Source organism: Natrix helvetica (assembly GCF_964273705.1).
Source record: "Natrix helvetica genome assembly, chromosome: 4".
Lineage (NCBI taxonomy): Eukaryota > Metazoa > Chordata > Lepidosauria > Squamata > Natricidae > Natrix > Natrix helvetica.
The window spans coordinates 62741509-62756287 of record NC_138550.1 but is presented as its reverse complement, the minus strand read 5'-3'; the positions used below and the strand labels follow the sequence as shown (position 1 = coordinate 62756287).

General features: G+C 36.7%; 1 protein-coding gene across 3 annotated transcripts in view; it reads right to left on the bottom strand.

Moving 5' to 3' along the window:
• Positions 1–14779, bottom strand: part of RPGR (retinitis pigmentosa GTPase regulator) — a 108155-nt gene that overhangs the window by 7982 nt on the left and 85394 nt on the right. For 2 of the 3 annotated variants that reach the window (XM_081950050.1, XM_081950051.1), the window contains exon 13: positions 6542–6607. The exons of the other annotated variant lie outside the window; for it this stretch is intronic. In XM_081950050.1, coding sequence (XP_081806176.1) covers positions 6542–6607 — 66 coding nt within the window. The remainder of the gene's footprint in view (positions 1–6541; positions 6608–14779) is intronic. 3 annotated transcript variants of the gene reach the window in all.

Below are 14779 nucleotides of genomic sequence, written 5' to 3'. Positions count from 1 at the left end.
ATCTTAATAGCAGTTTGGCCACATAAACTCATAACAATTGTCAAAACTGTATATTATAAAATAACATTTGAATGGGTAAATTAACACATTTATTAAAGCATAGCCTCAATTTGAATTTGAGTACATGCAAAATGAAGGTGCCAATTTCAATAATGGCCCAAAGTATACTTGTGCAATCTGCCTGTGCATTTTATGTCTTTTCTGATTGCATAGTATGATGCAAGGGAGGGAAAACAATCAAGTCTCCTACCTACTGTATTTTCTTACATCTGATCATTTTATTTCTAGTATCAGATTATCCAGTGGAAGATATCTGTAAAAAGTAGGGGCTCAATCTTTTTCCACATGAGTAGGATAAACAGCTACAAAGCTACCATATCATTTCTAATATTGTTCCCACGTGCTGAATAATATATTTAAAAAACCAGTAAGCTAACAAAGTATGTCCAACCATTTTTACCAGTCATAAGTCAAGTCACCGTGGTCATAATCAAGTCATAAGTATGAATCCAGCTTAACCAATAGCAAATCATGATCACATGACTAAGGGGTGCTACAAATGATTCTTAATGGGAGATGGCTGCCAAGTGTCCAAATTGTGATCATGTGAAGAAAGAGGGTGGCAGTCATAAATTCGAATTCAGGCCATAACAGACTTTTTCATAGGCTGTTGTTAATTCATTGTTAAATGAACAGTTGTAAGTTGAGGGCTACCTGTAGTGTAGTTTTATTGTTTAGAATCATAGAACGCAAAGTTTGGAAAGAAATTATCTCATCCAACCACTGCCCAGAACAAGATTCCATTACTGCATCATGACCAACAGATGATTTTCCAGACTCTTTTTAAATACTTTCATTGAAAGAGAAGGTCCATCCCCACCCCATTCCTTTGCGAAACAGTGTTTGCTGTTGCAGTTTTTCTTGATGTCTAACCAAAATGTACTTTCTTATAATTTAAATCTATTGTTTCTTATACTACATTAAGTGACAAGTTTTCTACATGACACTTTCAGATGAATGAAACTAGCTGTCACATCACCCTGCAGCCTTCTCTCTGGTAAACATATCTAACATCTCCAACCATTCCTTCTAAAATCAGGGGTGTCAAACTTGATTTCATTGAGGGCCACATCAGGGTTGTGGTTGTCCTTGAGGGGCTGGGTGGGCGTGGCCGGGTGTTCGCAGCCAACTGGGTGGCCATGGCAGGGGTGGGTGTGCCCTGTTCGATGTCGTTCGCATTGAGGGGCACCTGTGGCGGCCTGGGTGGGGTTGGGGGGAATCCATTGTTTCCAGCATGCACCCGGGGGTGGAGCAGGGACAGCCCCTTGCTGGCTCCAGGGTAGCCCCGCAAATCTTAGGCTGATCGCATTCCGGCCTGGATGGCTACCACCAAGTTTTAGATCAACACCCGGTCAGCCTGGGCCAAGGCACCAGGGGCAGGTCCTTTGCTGTTTTCAGGGCAGGCCTGCAGGCCAGATCTAACCATATCATGGGCCGGATCTAACCTATGGGCCTTGAGTTTGACACCCCTGTTCTAAATGTTTCTTTCTAGCCTTGTCATTCTGGTTAATTTCTTGTTTCTAATATAACCACTTTATCAATGTTGTTCTTAAAATATTCTACTCAGAATATTCTTGTTGTTCTCACTCTGACAAATACAGAACAACTGGAGGAATGATGGTGTTTCTGGACTGTATTACTACTTGTTTTTTTTCACAGAGGTTTTGGCCACAGTCTTAAGATACTAATGCAAATTTTGATGAAAGTATATATGTTGGTCTTGGCAACATTTTGGCGAGGTCCTTGCCGAAACGTTGCCAAGACAATCTCAATCTTACACGGGAAAAGACCCCAAAACAACAAGACCAGCATACCTACATCCGTGAAAATCTACGAAAACAAATACACACACACACACACACACACACATTCATTAATGCAGGTATTGTATATACATTATACTATAGCTTTCTGAAAAAGACCTTCATGTAAAAATTATTTCTAGTCTCCAGGATTACTTTAGCGTCAAGTAATGTGGTAAAACATTGTTCCAAAACTCGTGTGTGTGTTGAAATCCATTCACTGCTTGTTTTACTGATCTTCTTTTTTTAATGTTTTTTATTTTGCTGCTTGTATTTTGATTTCTCCTTTCATTATTTTCTTGAAGTTTTTGACCTTTGGGACTTCTGCCTACTTTTTCTTCCTTTTCATGCTCAACAATTTCTTCCTCCTCCTCCTCCTCCTCCTCCTCCTCCTCCTCCTCCTCCTCCTCCTCCTCCTCCTCCTCCTCCTCCTCCTCCTCCTCCTCCTCCTCCTCTTCTTCCTCCTCCTCCCCTTTCTCCTCCTCCTCCCCCTCTTTCTCTTCCTCCTCTTCCTCTTTTTTCTCTTCTTCCTCCTCCACCTCCTCCAATTCCTCCTCTTCTTTCTCCTCTTCTTTCTCCTCCAACTCATTCTTGTCCTCTTCCTCTTCTTCTTTCTCCTCCTCTTCTTTCTCCTCTTCCTCTTCAGCCTTTTCCTCTTCTTTCTCCTCTTCCTCTTCTTCTTTCTCCTCTTCCTCTTCTTCTTTCTCCTCCTCCTCCTCCTCCTCACTTTCTTCTTCTTCCCCTTCGTAAATATCTGGATCATTTTGAACTTCTTCACTGTCTCCTTCTTCCTCTTCTTCACATTCCACACTTTCTTCATCTACTTCTCTTTCAATTTCTCCCTCTTGCTTTTTCTGTCCTTCTTCCTCTCTTTCAGTCTCTTCCTGATCCTGTTCTTCAGGTTCCTCTTCCTTTATGCTGTTCTCCTTTATCACTATAGCATCACCACTTTCCTCTTCATCTTCACATTCCTCATAATTTTGCTCGTTGTCCTTTTCTACTTCTCCATTTTTTCTGTTTTCTTTCTCATCTCCCATTTCTTCATTATCTTTTTCATTCTCCATTTTTTTCACTTTGTCCTTAATTTGGTCATTCTTGATGTTAGGTTTTTTTTCTTTTTCTGGCTCATATATGTCTGTTTCCTCTATCTCTTGCAGTTTATTATAGGTGTCATCTTTCTTTTGTCTTATCTGAATGTTCTCCTCTTCCTTCAGATTCTGCTCATTTTCTGTTTCAGGTTGTAATTCATGATTTTCACTTTCTCCTTCATCACACTTAGTGTCTATTGTAGCATCCACCATGCCTTCACCTGCTTCATTTTCAACTTCCTGTTCTTCAGATTTTTCTTGGCTGTCATTTTCTTTTTCTTGTTCACCATCTCCCCTTTCAGCCTCTTGCACACTTACTTCTTCTTCTTCATTGCCTTGGTAATTTTGTGGACTTTCTTCTGGGGTATCCTTCTCCGATGTATCATCCATATTTTTCTTTTCATTTTGCATATTGTTAACATTTAATTTTTTCTTTTCTTTATAACCAACTTGATTGCTTTCCCACTTATTATTTCTGTTTTCTATTCTTGTTTCAGCAGTTGTCACATTTTCAAAATTAAATTGATTCATCTCAAAAACATAAGTTGCTGAATTATTCATCATTACCTGACTTAAGGAAGATGGCATTCTTACTATTTGTTCTGTAATTCTTCCTTTGTGATTATATTCTTTTGGTTTTTCACTATTGTTGTTATCTTGCATAATATATTGATCAGGTTTAGCTTCTACTTTATTTTTCTGATGATCTTCATGTTGTTTTTCCAGCTGATCATTACCAGAATGGCTGTGTAGTACTTCTTGCTGAGTTGCGCCAGAATTTATTTTGTCAATATTTTTCTTTTTTGTCGCTCTAAATTCTTCTTTTACAGTTTGTTGAGTATCATAATTCAATGAAATAATAGAAAGCTGTTCATATTTATTTCCTGAATACTTTTTATGAGGCTTAACTTTCTGCACAAAAGCATCATAGCTATTTTTTTTGGTACAGGAACCTTTTTCAAAACTTTTTGATGCCAAAGACTCCAAATGAGAAGATGATATGTCAGACTCTAAGCAATCCTGAAACTGGGTACGATCAGAGTCTTTCAACCCACCCTTACCATCAATTGTCAGTTTCATATTTTTATTTTTCTTCTAATCCACGTGAGAAGCAAGGGAAAAAAAGAAAGAAAGAAAGAAGAGAATTAAGAATGAAGTAAGGGCAAATAAAAAGGCATCAGAAGGTGAAAATGGCAGACAATAAAAGAATAGAGAAGAGACTTAAATATAGCAAAAGCAAAAAGTTAAAACAGTAACACTAACATCTAAAAAAGCATGAACCACTTTAGACACCCTTACACTCTTTTCTCTGCTTCAGGTTCCTATGCTTTATAATAATAGACTTCTGCATGTTAACAGAGTCAACATATCAGGGTAAATCAGGTTAAGGAAACTATAATGGAATGAAGAATTTGACCTGTCCTGGAGACAAGGTAAGTGCTTTTGTGCAAACAGAAATATTTGTTCACCAAATACTTTTAGTTTTATCACTATAATCTTCATGTCATATTAGATGGTCCTCAACTAATAATCAGAATTGGGACTGGAAGTTCAGTTGTTGAGCAAAATGGTTAACTATGTCACCTATTTGACTGTTTCATGAATGACTGCAAACTGGCATACTTTAATCTCCTGAGTCATTAAATGGAGTAAAGGAGCTGCCTGCCAAGCTCAGCTTCCATCCATGCACAGAAGAAAATTGCTCTGGTGGGCTGCCAGCTGGGATCTTGAGCTTCATTTTTTACTCCTGCTAGAGTTCGTCTCCCCTCCATGGATGGAAGAGAATTGTTTTGGTAGGCAATCCACCAGATCTGTTCTCTTCCATGCACAGTGGGGAAACAAACTCCTGCAGTGTGGAGAAACAGTTCAGATAGTAGAACAATTCAAGATCCTAGCTCTCTCCCTACAGTCCATTGGAAGAATTTGTCTCCCTTCTGTGTGTGGAGAATGCCTTTGAAGGGCTGTCAAAATGGAGCTCATATCTTTAGGATTTGACTTCTGTTTCTGCAGCCTAACAGTGGAATTCTTCTCCCTTTGGCAGTAGCCCTTTTGCCTTCAGAGCTGCCTGCTAGGAGGAAATCTCATTTTCCATAGAAGATGGCAGCAGTACTTTATGGGCCGTGAAGCACATTTTAATCATAATTGGGAAATGTTAAACAAACAGTCATAACTGGAGAACTACTTGTAAATATATTCCACACTTCTTTAAATTTGTTACATTAATCTACAAAATAGTTGTAAAATTTAGTATTATAAGACATTCCAATCTGCTTGTTTATTCTTCAGATTACATTTACATTAACATGATACACTTGCCAATTCTGATTTTCAGTTTTAAAATATACTTGTCTTACTTGTCAGCTACACTTCTCTAGCATGCATGAATACAAAAGAACTTACTTTTATTGCATGTAAAGAATGCAAATATTGTATTGAATTTAAAGCATGCAAATATTACTATTCAGCAATATTTCTTTTTATACAACACTGGTGGCTTCTAATAATGGGAGAATTCCATGTTTGTAAAATAATCACTTAGATTATGACACTGATCTATAATTTAAGATTCATAAAAAAGTTATTAGTGTGTACCTACTCTCCTCCCCATCCTCTGCCCCTGTACAAAAGTACTTTCCATGAAACTAAGTAAAACAATACTTTCAGCACTAGGCAGTTTAAAGTTTAGCAGTACTAACTGGAAACACAGCATCTTAATCCTTTCATTGACATATCATGGGTCTCTTGGTTTACGGCTTTTTATTCCCCATAAAATTATGCAAATTGCATTCTACCTCTTCTAGCAACTGACTTGTACCTCTTGGTTGAGGTAAGCAAGAAAGCAATTTTCAGCTAATAAAACAATGCAAAAAATATTGCAATATTTTTTTCTCACATTATTGCCAAATTAAAGTATTAATATAATCTTAAATTATTATTGTAATATCTGGTAAGCAGGAAAAAAAATTAAAAATACTATCTTATCTTACAATATATATTTTCAAAAATAGAACTGTTTTTATCATTTGAATTGTTTAAGGTAGGTGGCTCAAACTGCTTTTTGAAAATAAAGATTTACATAATCTGACTGTGTTAATGCAGAAAAAATATTCTGAGGCCACTCAAAATTGTGCATCATTTGTTTTGTACAACAATTATTCATTTCAAATCTGCATAATCAAAGAACAGAACTTTGGGATTGGTAGGATCCCTCTGCTGAAATCCTATCTCCTGTAAATCCATCAGATTGAGAAAACGATTGCTTACACACACAGGGAGGGAAAAGAGGGTCATTTAAGCCTTTTTTGCACACAGGAAAGAATGGATTAGTTCTCTTGTTTTTCAAAGAAGATGGGAAACAATCACTCTCCAACTTTCTCCTAAACACTTGATAAAAGATGAGAAAGATGGAAAAAGGCAAGATGGAGAGAGGGATCATGGGAAAGATGGATTGCACCTGAAATGCTATGGGCAAGTTGTTAAAACCTTTGAGAGTGCATTGAATCTGCAGGTCAGTGGTTCTCCAGGTTTCATCTACTGGTACAAAAGCATGAAAAGTAAGCCACATGAAATATATAAACAATCCGACAATACCTTTTGTTTTTGAACCGGTGCTAATTCTATCAATTGGTCATTGGGATTTAGTTTCATCACATGGGTCTGAAAAACATTTTTATCTCAGTAGTAATAAAAGCAAATAATTAATGTTTACATGCATGAAAACTGCTTTTTTACTGGAACATCTCAGATCAGTTTCTGAACAATCAGAAAATAAACAGAATTAGAGAAATGCAAGAAAAAGTTCTAAATGCCAGACTATTTTTGTTTTAGCTCAGTCATGGCTATTTTGACTGATTTGTTTACATCCACAAAATATAACTTTTCTAAGAGTGATTGGAAACCAGGATAATTTTTATTTATTTATTCTGTAACCTCACATATCTACAATTCCCCTACCCCCTGTACAGTAGGGCAGAATACTGTATAAATGTAATACATTATTATTAAAACAGGAGAATATGAGCAATCTATGCCTCTCAAATAATGCCTAATTTTTCTGTAGCTTTGAAAGGTGTATCACCCATTGCTTTCCTAATTCTAAATATTAAATGTACTCAGTTCCTGAAATACAGTTTTAACCAAATCTTATCTAAGAAAATTCTGATTTTTAAAAATATTTATTTTTATTACACATTTTTCTTTACATATCTCAATCACATATTTAATAGATCTGTGGCATTATTCTAATAACTAGAATCAATATTCGATACATTATATACATTGTTTCCAAACATTCTAACCCTATGTACATTTTCAATTCTTATTTCTATTGTCTATCCATTTATACCATTTCTCCCATACCGCATAGTATTCCAAATCATCCTTTCCCTTTAACTCTAATGTGAGTTTGTCCTTTTCTGCACAAGCAAATATTTTTGGGATTATTAATCCCTCTGGTGGAATACTATCTTTCTTCCAATATTGCACAAAAAGCAATCCTTGCCGCCGTTATTATGTGTAACAACAAGTACTTTAACTTTCTTTTGTATTTTGCCCAAATTATCCCCAGGAGAAACATTTCCAGTTTGAATTCTATTTGACATTTAATTAAATCCTGCAGCCAATTCTGTATACTCAGCCAATACCTTTTCGCTTCAGGGCATGACCACCATGAGTGAAAGAAGGTATCTTGTCCTTGTCTGCATTTCCAGCATTTTGGGTTTAAATTTGGATACATCTTGGCCAGTCTCGCTGGTGTCAAATGCCAATGGTAAAACATCTTATATTGATTTTCTTTATAAGCTATAGATTTCATGGTTGTATCATTTTTGTTCCATTCCCCCCCCCCCCTATTTTCTACTTCTATGTTATGTCCCAAATTTTCGGCCCAGGCAATCATGGGTTCTTTTACAACCTCCTCTGCCCTATCAAATTTTAGTAGGTAATTATATAATTTCCCTCTGGGGCTAACAACAGTTTATGTAATTGTTGTGGTTAAATATCAAATCCATATTCTTCTGCATTCTTTTTGTAACTAGATTGTAACTGTAAATATGGCCAAACATCAATACATATTCCTTGTTCTTTTAGCTCCTGGTTGTTTTTGAGTTTCCCTTGGCTATCTAAAATTTCACTGTATCTAAACATTCTACCTATATCTAATGTATTGGAGTAGATCACTGCTTCCATGGTGGATAGCCACCTGGGGATCTTCATATAGTGTTTTCTCTTTATGTCTTCCCAAGTTTGTATCAACACATCCCTTATTTTGTGTCTATAAAAATACAAATGCGCTTTATTTCTCCTATCCCACAGAAAAGCGTGCCACCCCTTTTGTAAATCGTGCCCTTCCAATGTTAAAATTCTTCCATTTTTTAATACTCAGTCTCTAATCCATACTAATATCACTGCCTTGTAGTAGAGGTCCCATGCCAGGAGTCCAAAGCCACCTCTACTTCTACTATCCTGAAGTGAAGCTAGTTTTATCCGTGCCTTTCTACCTGACCAAATTTTGTGGTTATTTTGTTTACGTCTGTAAAAAACCTCTTATCCAATTTTATAGGGATTGTTTGAAATAGTTAAAGTAGTTTGGGTAAGATATTCATTTTAATAGTCGCTATTCTTTCTAATAGAGATAATTGTAGTGTCCCCCACCTTTCCAAATCCTTATTTGTTGAAATAATTTTATATAATTGTCATCTTTTATTGAGGAGCACCTTGCCGTTAACCAGATTCCTAAATATTTAATCTTCTTAGTAATTTGTATTCCCATTTCCTCCTTTAATTCTTTTTTCTGATTCATTGTTAAATTTTTAACTAACATTTTGGTCTTTTCTTTATTAATTTTAAGTCCCAATACTTCTCCATATTTTTCTATTTCTTGTAATAAGATGAGGCCAATTTCCAATGTCTCCTTGATAAAAAATGCCAAGTCATTGGCAAAGGACTGAACTTTATACTCCTCCTTTTTGATCCTCAACCTTTTTTTTCCCTTGGTTCACTCTAATTCTAATTAATAGTATTTCTAGTGTCAGAATAAAGAATAGAGGTGACAATGGAAATCCCTGGCGTACTCCTTTCATTATTTGGAATGTTTTTGTAGAGTCCCCACTTAATATTACATTTGACTTTTGAATAGTGCATATAGCTTCCATGATATTTCCAAATTTGTCTCTGAAGTTCATATTTAATTTGTTGGATCATAAATTGCCAATTTAAATTATCAAAGGCCTTTTGGGCATCCAGAAAAACATGTGCCGCTTGTTTTTCTGGATGGGCTTCGTAGTATTCCACTATATTCAATACTATTCTTGTGTTGTCTCTTATTTGCCTTGTAGGATCAGAAATCCATTCTGATCAGGGTGTATATTTTTGTTTAATAATTTTTTCAACCTCTCTGCTATAATATTCATAAATATTTTGTAGTCGGCATTTAGGAGCGAGATTGGCCTATAGTTCCAAATTTGATTCTTGTCTGTACCCTCTTTCAGTATCAAGGTGATAGAAGCCTCCCTCCACGGTTCTGGTAACTTTGCTTCGTTCAATGCTTCATTACATACTTCCAATAGTAACGGTTCTATTAATTCACCCATACTTTTACAAATTTCTCCTGCAAGGCCATCTGGCCCCAGGGTCTTATTATTCTTTTGTTTCTGGATTGCCTCTTTTAGTTTTACTAACGTTATCTCTCTATTTAACTTTATTCTCTTTTCTTCCACTAATGGTGACAACTGGCCCTTCAAATAATTACTCATATAATCCTTCGCTATTTCTTCCTTTTTATAAAGATTCTCAAAATATTTATTGTGTGAGCCTCTTTTCTCTTCTTCATTATTTTGTAAATTCCCCATTTCATCATATAGCTGCTGTATTATCCTTCCCTCTTTTTCTTTTCCAATTTATAAGCTTGCCATCTAACTCATTTGTTGGCATGCTTAAAGAAGTTTTGTTTGGTAAATTTTAGGTTTCTTGCAATATCATCTTGTTCTAATATAGTTAATTTATGTTTAGCTAAAGTCAATGTTTCTTTAGTTTGTTCATTCCCTGAATTTTTTTGAAGTTGGTTTTCTAGTTTCCCAATTTCTTCCTTTAATACACTACATTGTCAAAAGTATTCGCTCACCCACCAAATAATCAGAATCAGGTGTTCCAATCACTTCTATGGCCACAGGTGTATAAAATCAAGTACCTAGGCATGCAGACTGTTTTTACAAACATGTGTGAAAGAATGGGTCATTCTCAGGAGTTCAGTGAATTCCAGCGTGAAACTCTGATAGGATGCCACCTGTGCAACAAATCCAGTCATGAAATTTCCTCACTCCTAAATATTCTACAGTCAACTGTCAGCTGTATTATAAGAACGTGGAAGTGTTTGGGAACGACAGCAACTCAGCCACGAAGTGGTAGGCTGTGTAAACTGATGGAGCGGGGTCAGCGGATGCTAAGGTGCATAGTGCGAAGAGGTCACCAACTTTCTGCAGAGTCAATCGCTACAGACCTCCAAGCGTCATGTGGCCTTCAGATTAGCTCAAGAACAGTACGCAGAGAGCTTCATGAAATGGGTTTCCATGGCCGAGCAGCTGCATCCAAGCCATACATCACCAAGTGCAAGGCAAGCGTCAGATGCAGTGGTGTAAAGCATGCCGCCACTGGACTTTAGAGCAGTGGAGATGCGTTCTCTGGAGTGACGAATCACGCTTCTCCATCTGGCAATCTGATGGACGAGTCTGAGTTTGGTGTGTGCCAGGAGAACGGTACTTGTCTGACTGCATTGTGCCAAGTGTAAAGTTGGTGGAGGGGGGATTATGGTGTGGGGTTGTTTTTCAGGAGCTGGGCTTGGCCCCTTAGTTCCAGTGAAAGGAACTCTGAATGCTTCAGCATACCAAGGCATTTTGGACAATTCCATGCTCCTAACTTTCTGGGAAGAGTTTGGAACTGGCCCCTTCCTCTTCCAACATGATTGTGCACCAGTGCACAAAGCAAGGTCCATAAAGACATGGATGACAGAGTCTGGTGTGGATTAACTTGACTGGCCTGCACAGAGTCCTGACCTCAACCCAATAGACCACCTTTGGGATGAATTAGAGCGGAGACTGAGAGCCAGGCCTTCTCGTCCAACATCAGTGTGTGACCTCACAAATGCGCTTCTGGAAGAATGGTCAAAAATTTCCAAAACACACTCCTAAACCTTGTGGACAGCCTTCACAGAAGAGTTGAAGCTGTTATAGCTGCAAAGGGTGGACCAACGTCATATTAAACCCTATGGATTAGGAATGGGATGTCACTTACAGTAAGTTCATATGCGAGTAAAGGTAGGTGAGCAAATACTTTTGGCAATATAGTGTATATTATGCTGCCTTGATTTCTCTTTATTTTTCTTTGCCATGTATGCTATCATTATCTCTCTTATGTATTCTTTCATTGTATCCCATAAATTTGATAGTGAGGTATGTTGTTTTTTATTTCCTTTAAAAACAGTGCCAATTCTTTTGTGATCCTTTGTGTATATTTCTTCTCCTTTAAAATCTGAGGGTTTAATGTCCATCTTTTCTCCTTTTTTCTTTGGCCTCTCCATGTTATTTAAAGAGGGTGATGGTCTGCCCACGTATTTAGGGAAATCTCTATCTACTCTATCCCATTGCCTACTTCTTGTTCATCCATATCATGTTGATCCTCGACCATGATTTGTAGGGGTTGGAATAAAACATATATTTATTTTCTTTTGGGTGCAAGCTTCTCCGGATATCCGTCAGGTTCAATTCTTCTGTCATCTTAAAAAGGTTTTTGGTAGTATGTTCCTTTTTCCCTTATTCTTTTTATCACTGGTATAATCTTTTTTAATATATATTACCCCATTATAGTCCTCCCCAATACATACATTCCCTTGACCTGTCTCAATAATCTTTTCATGAACTTTCTTGTAATATTTCCCTTGGTTTTTATTAGGTGCATAGATAACTACCATCAAGATTATTTTTTGCCCTATTATAACTTCCATCATTAACGTTCTTCCTTTTGGATCTGCGTAATTCTTTTTGCTTTTATCCCTACTTTAATGTACATTGTCAACCCTCTTTTCTTTTTTTCCACCAGTGCTATGTATAATTTCCCCAATTTCTTATATTCGAAGTATTTTTCATCTTGTTTTTTAATGTGTACCTCTTGGAGGCATACAATATCTGCTTCCTGTTTGATTAATTTTGTAAATATTTGCTTCCTTTTCACCAATGCATTTAGTCCTTTAACATTAATTGATAGTAATTTTAATTCTTTCATTCTTCTATTTATCTACCAGTTTCTGGTTCCTGTTGGTCCTTGTAGCTCTTTGTGTTCTTGTTCTAATACCTCCTTCTTCTTGGTGTTCTTTCTCTTCTTTACTTCATTCTTCCCGGTCTCTTCCTCTGGCTTCCTGTTGTTGTTCTTCTTCTTCTTGACTTGCGGTCGCCAGCTCCTCCCTGCTACTATACTCTTCTTCTGCTCCCATCAATTGATCATATAGTTCCTGGGCCTTATCTAAGTTATTAATTTTGATCTTTTTGCCCTGCCAAGAGACAAGCATTCCTTCCGGAAGTATTCTGTCCTAGGTTTTCCTCTTTAGCCTCTGTCATGTTCTGAAATCTTAGGTAGAAAGCTGCCTGGCCCATTTCTAAATGGATTAGTGAGTCCTCTAAGTCCTTGTTCAGCGCTGTCATCTTTTGGTCGACCAATTCCAGGTTTTTTTTTCCCGTTTGCTCCATTTTGGTTTCCACTGATTTTATTTTTTGTTCATTTTTCTGGATTGCTTCTTGGATTGAACCCATTTTATCGTCCAGTTTCTGAATATCACTTTTCATTTCTCCGTGGTTTTTTGACATTGTTTCTTGTAACTTTACCATTGTATCCTGGATCATTAACAAGGTGGTCTGCATATTTGGCATTGTGTTGGTCTTCTCTGTTGTTAGCATTCCTTTGATTGATTGTTGGTTTGATGGAGAGGCCATCATCATCATTGGGTTTGATGCAGCTTTTTCCCCTTTTCAGAGTTGTCATTGTAATACTGGTCATTTCTTTCAAGATTTTACTTTCTACTCCAAGAATACTACCAAGTATCTTGTAATACTATTAATATATTATTAATATATATCTCTGCTCTTAATCAATCTAATCTAATCAAGTTATTCAGTATATAATTAAGGTTAACTGTAGATATGGATATACATATAATAGATATAAATATTCTATATATATTCTATATGTTAATCAAGATATATGCCATTATAAATCTATAAGTTAATCAGTATGTATAAATATAGATATACCTAAAGATATAAGCATAGATATTCGTACGTCAGTTAATCAATCTATAAAACTATAAATATAGATATAAATTTAAGTTTCAATATAAATATTAGTAAAGATATAAGTAAATAAATAAATAGCTATATAATTACTGGTGTAATATGATTTTAGGTATAAACAGTTTAGTTGTGAATTTTCTGATTGTTGGTTCCTGGGTTACTTACTTATCCACTTTATATTTATGCTAAATATGTATAAATATTTCTTTAAATCTTCTTAGTTAATTTGATAAATTAATAACTGATCCCTTGGTAGCGTTACAATCAATGTCCAGACATTTGTTTCTCCTTTCTCCTCCTTGGTCCGTTAATATCCTATTATATTGTTTTTATCCTCTTTAATCCTCTTCCTCCTCCTTATTTAACTCCGAGTCCCTCTGCTCCCTCTCTGCTTTACTTTTGATCTCTATGCATCTCTCGTCTCTCTATCCATTGTTTTGGAACACTGATTTCTTCCTCCAACCTCCATCTCTGATACTCATCTGCTCAGTTCCCTCTCACCACCATGGTTCGCCGAAGCCCACACTCGCCATTCCTCACCCTTCTCACTTTTCTCCTGTTGCTCAGGCTCAGCAAATCTCTCTCTCCCCTCCTCCTTCCTCCAATTCCTTCTCCTGTTGATCTCTTTGTTTTAAGATTTTTTGTCATTTCTCCTCTATTCACTTTTTACGGTAACTTCAGTATGCTGAATCACTGCTCCTCCTGCGGGGTCACCACTCATTCTTCAGGGAAATCCCCCCTCAGCTGGAGTTATCTTCTTTTCTGAATAACTTACTTTTACAGTCAATTATCACCATTGCAGTTCTGTGATTTTGACCAAATAAATGCCACAATCTCTTCCGCAATCTCTCTGGCCCGTCACTGCCTCGGGTCCGCCATAACACAAAGACAAACACTTTTGTGTTGGGTTGGCAGGGGTTTCCTTTGTTGCAGCGGGTGATCACCTTTTACCTTGCTGCCCTCCAGGCTTCCCCTCTATTCCGCTTAGCTCTCCAGGCTCACTGCACCCCCGAGGGGTCCCCAAACGTGAAATATTCAGGGTCTAGGAATGGAGACCATTATCTTTCCATGGCACTGCTGTGATGTCACCACCGGAAGTCAGGAAATTTTGAATTTTAAGCAGCAAATTTTCACATCTCTTTTTAAAAATGTTTTTTTCCCTGATATAAAATAAACATTGCTACCAATCTAGGTCAGAGACCGGCTACATTTTTAGTTCAGGTGTGCATATTTGGAATTTTGTAACTATAATTATAAGGCACTATCACTTACAAAATCTCGTGAATCAAGTGGTAAAACTGTCCTGGCTTGAACCCCTGGAGAAATCCCATTTCTGATAATTTTTTCAGCTTAATACTGCTTTCTTGGAAAAGTAGGCACACCTAAACAAAGCATTACAATGCCTTCTATTTTCAATCTGTAAGAATATCTATCAGTTTAATTAGTTTTAAATTTAACTTTAAATTACCTGGGTCATGTTTTGTGTTATTCAATA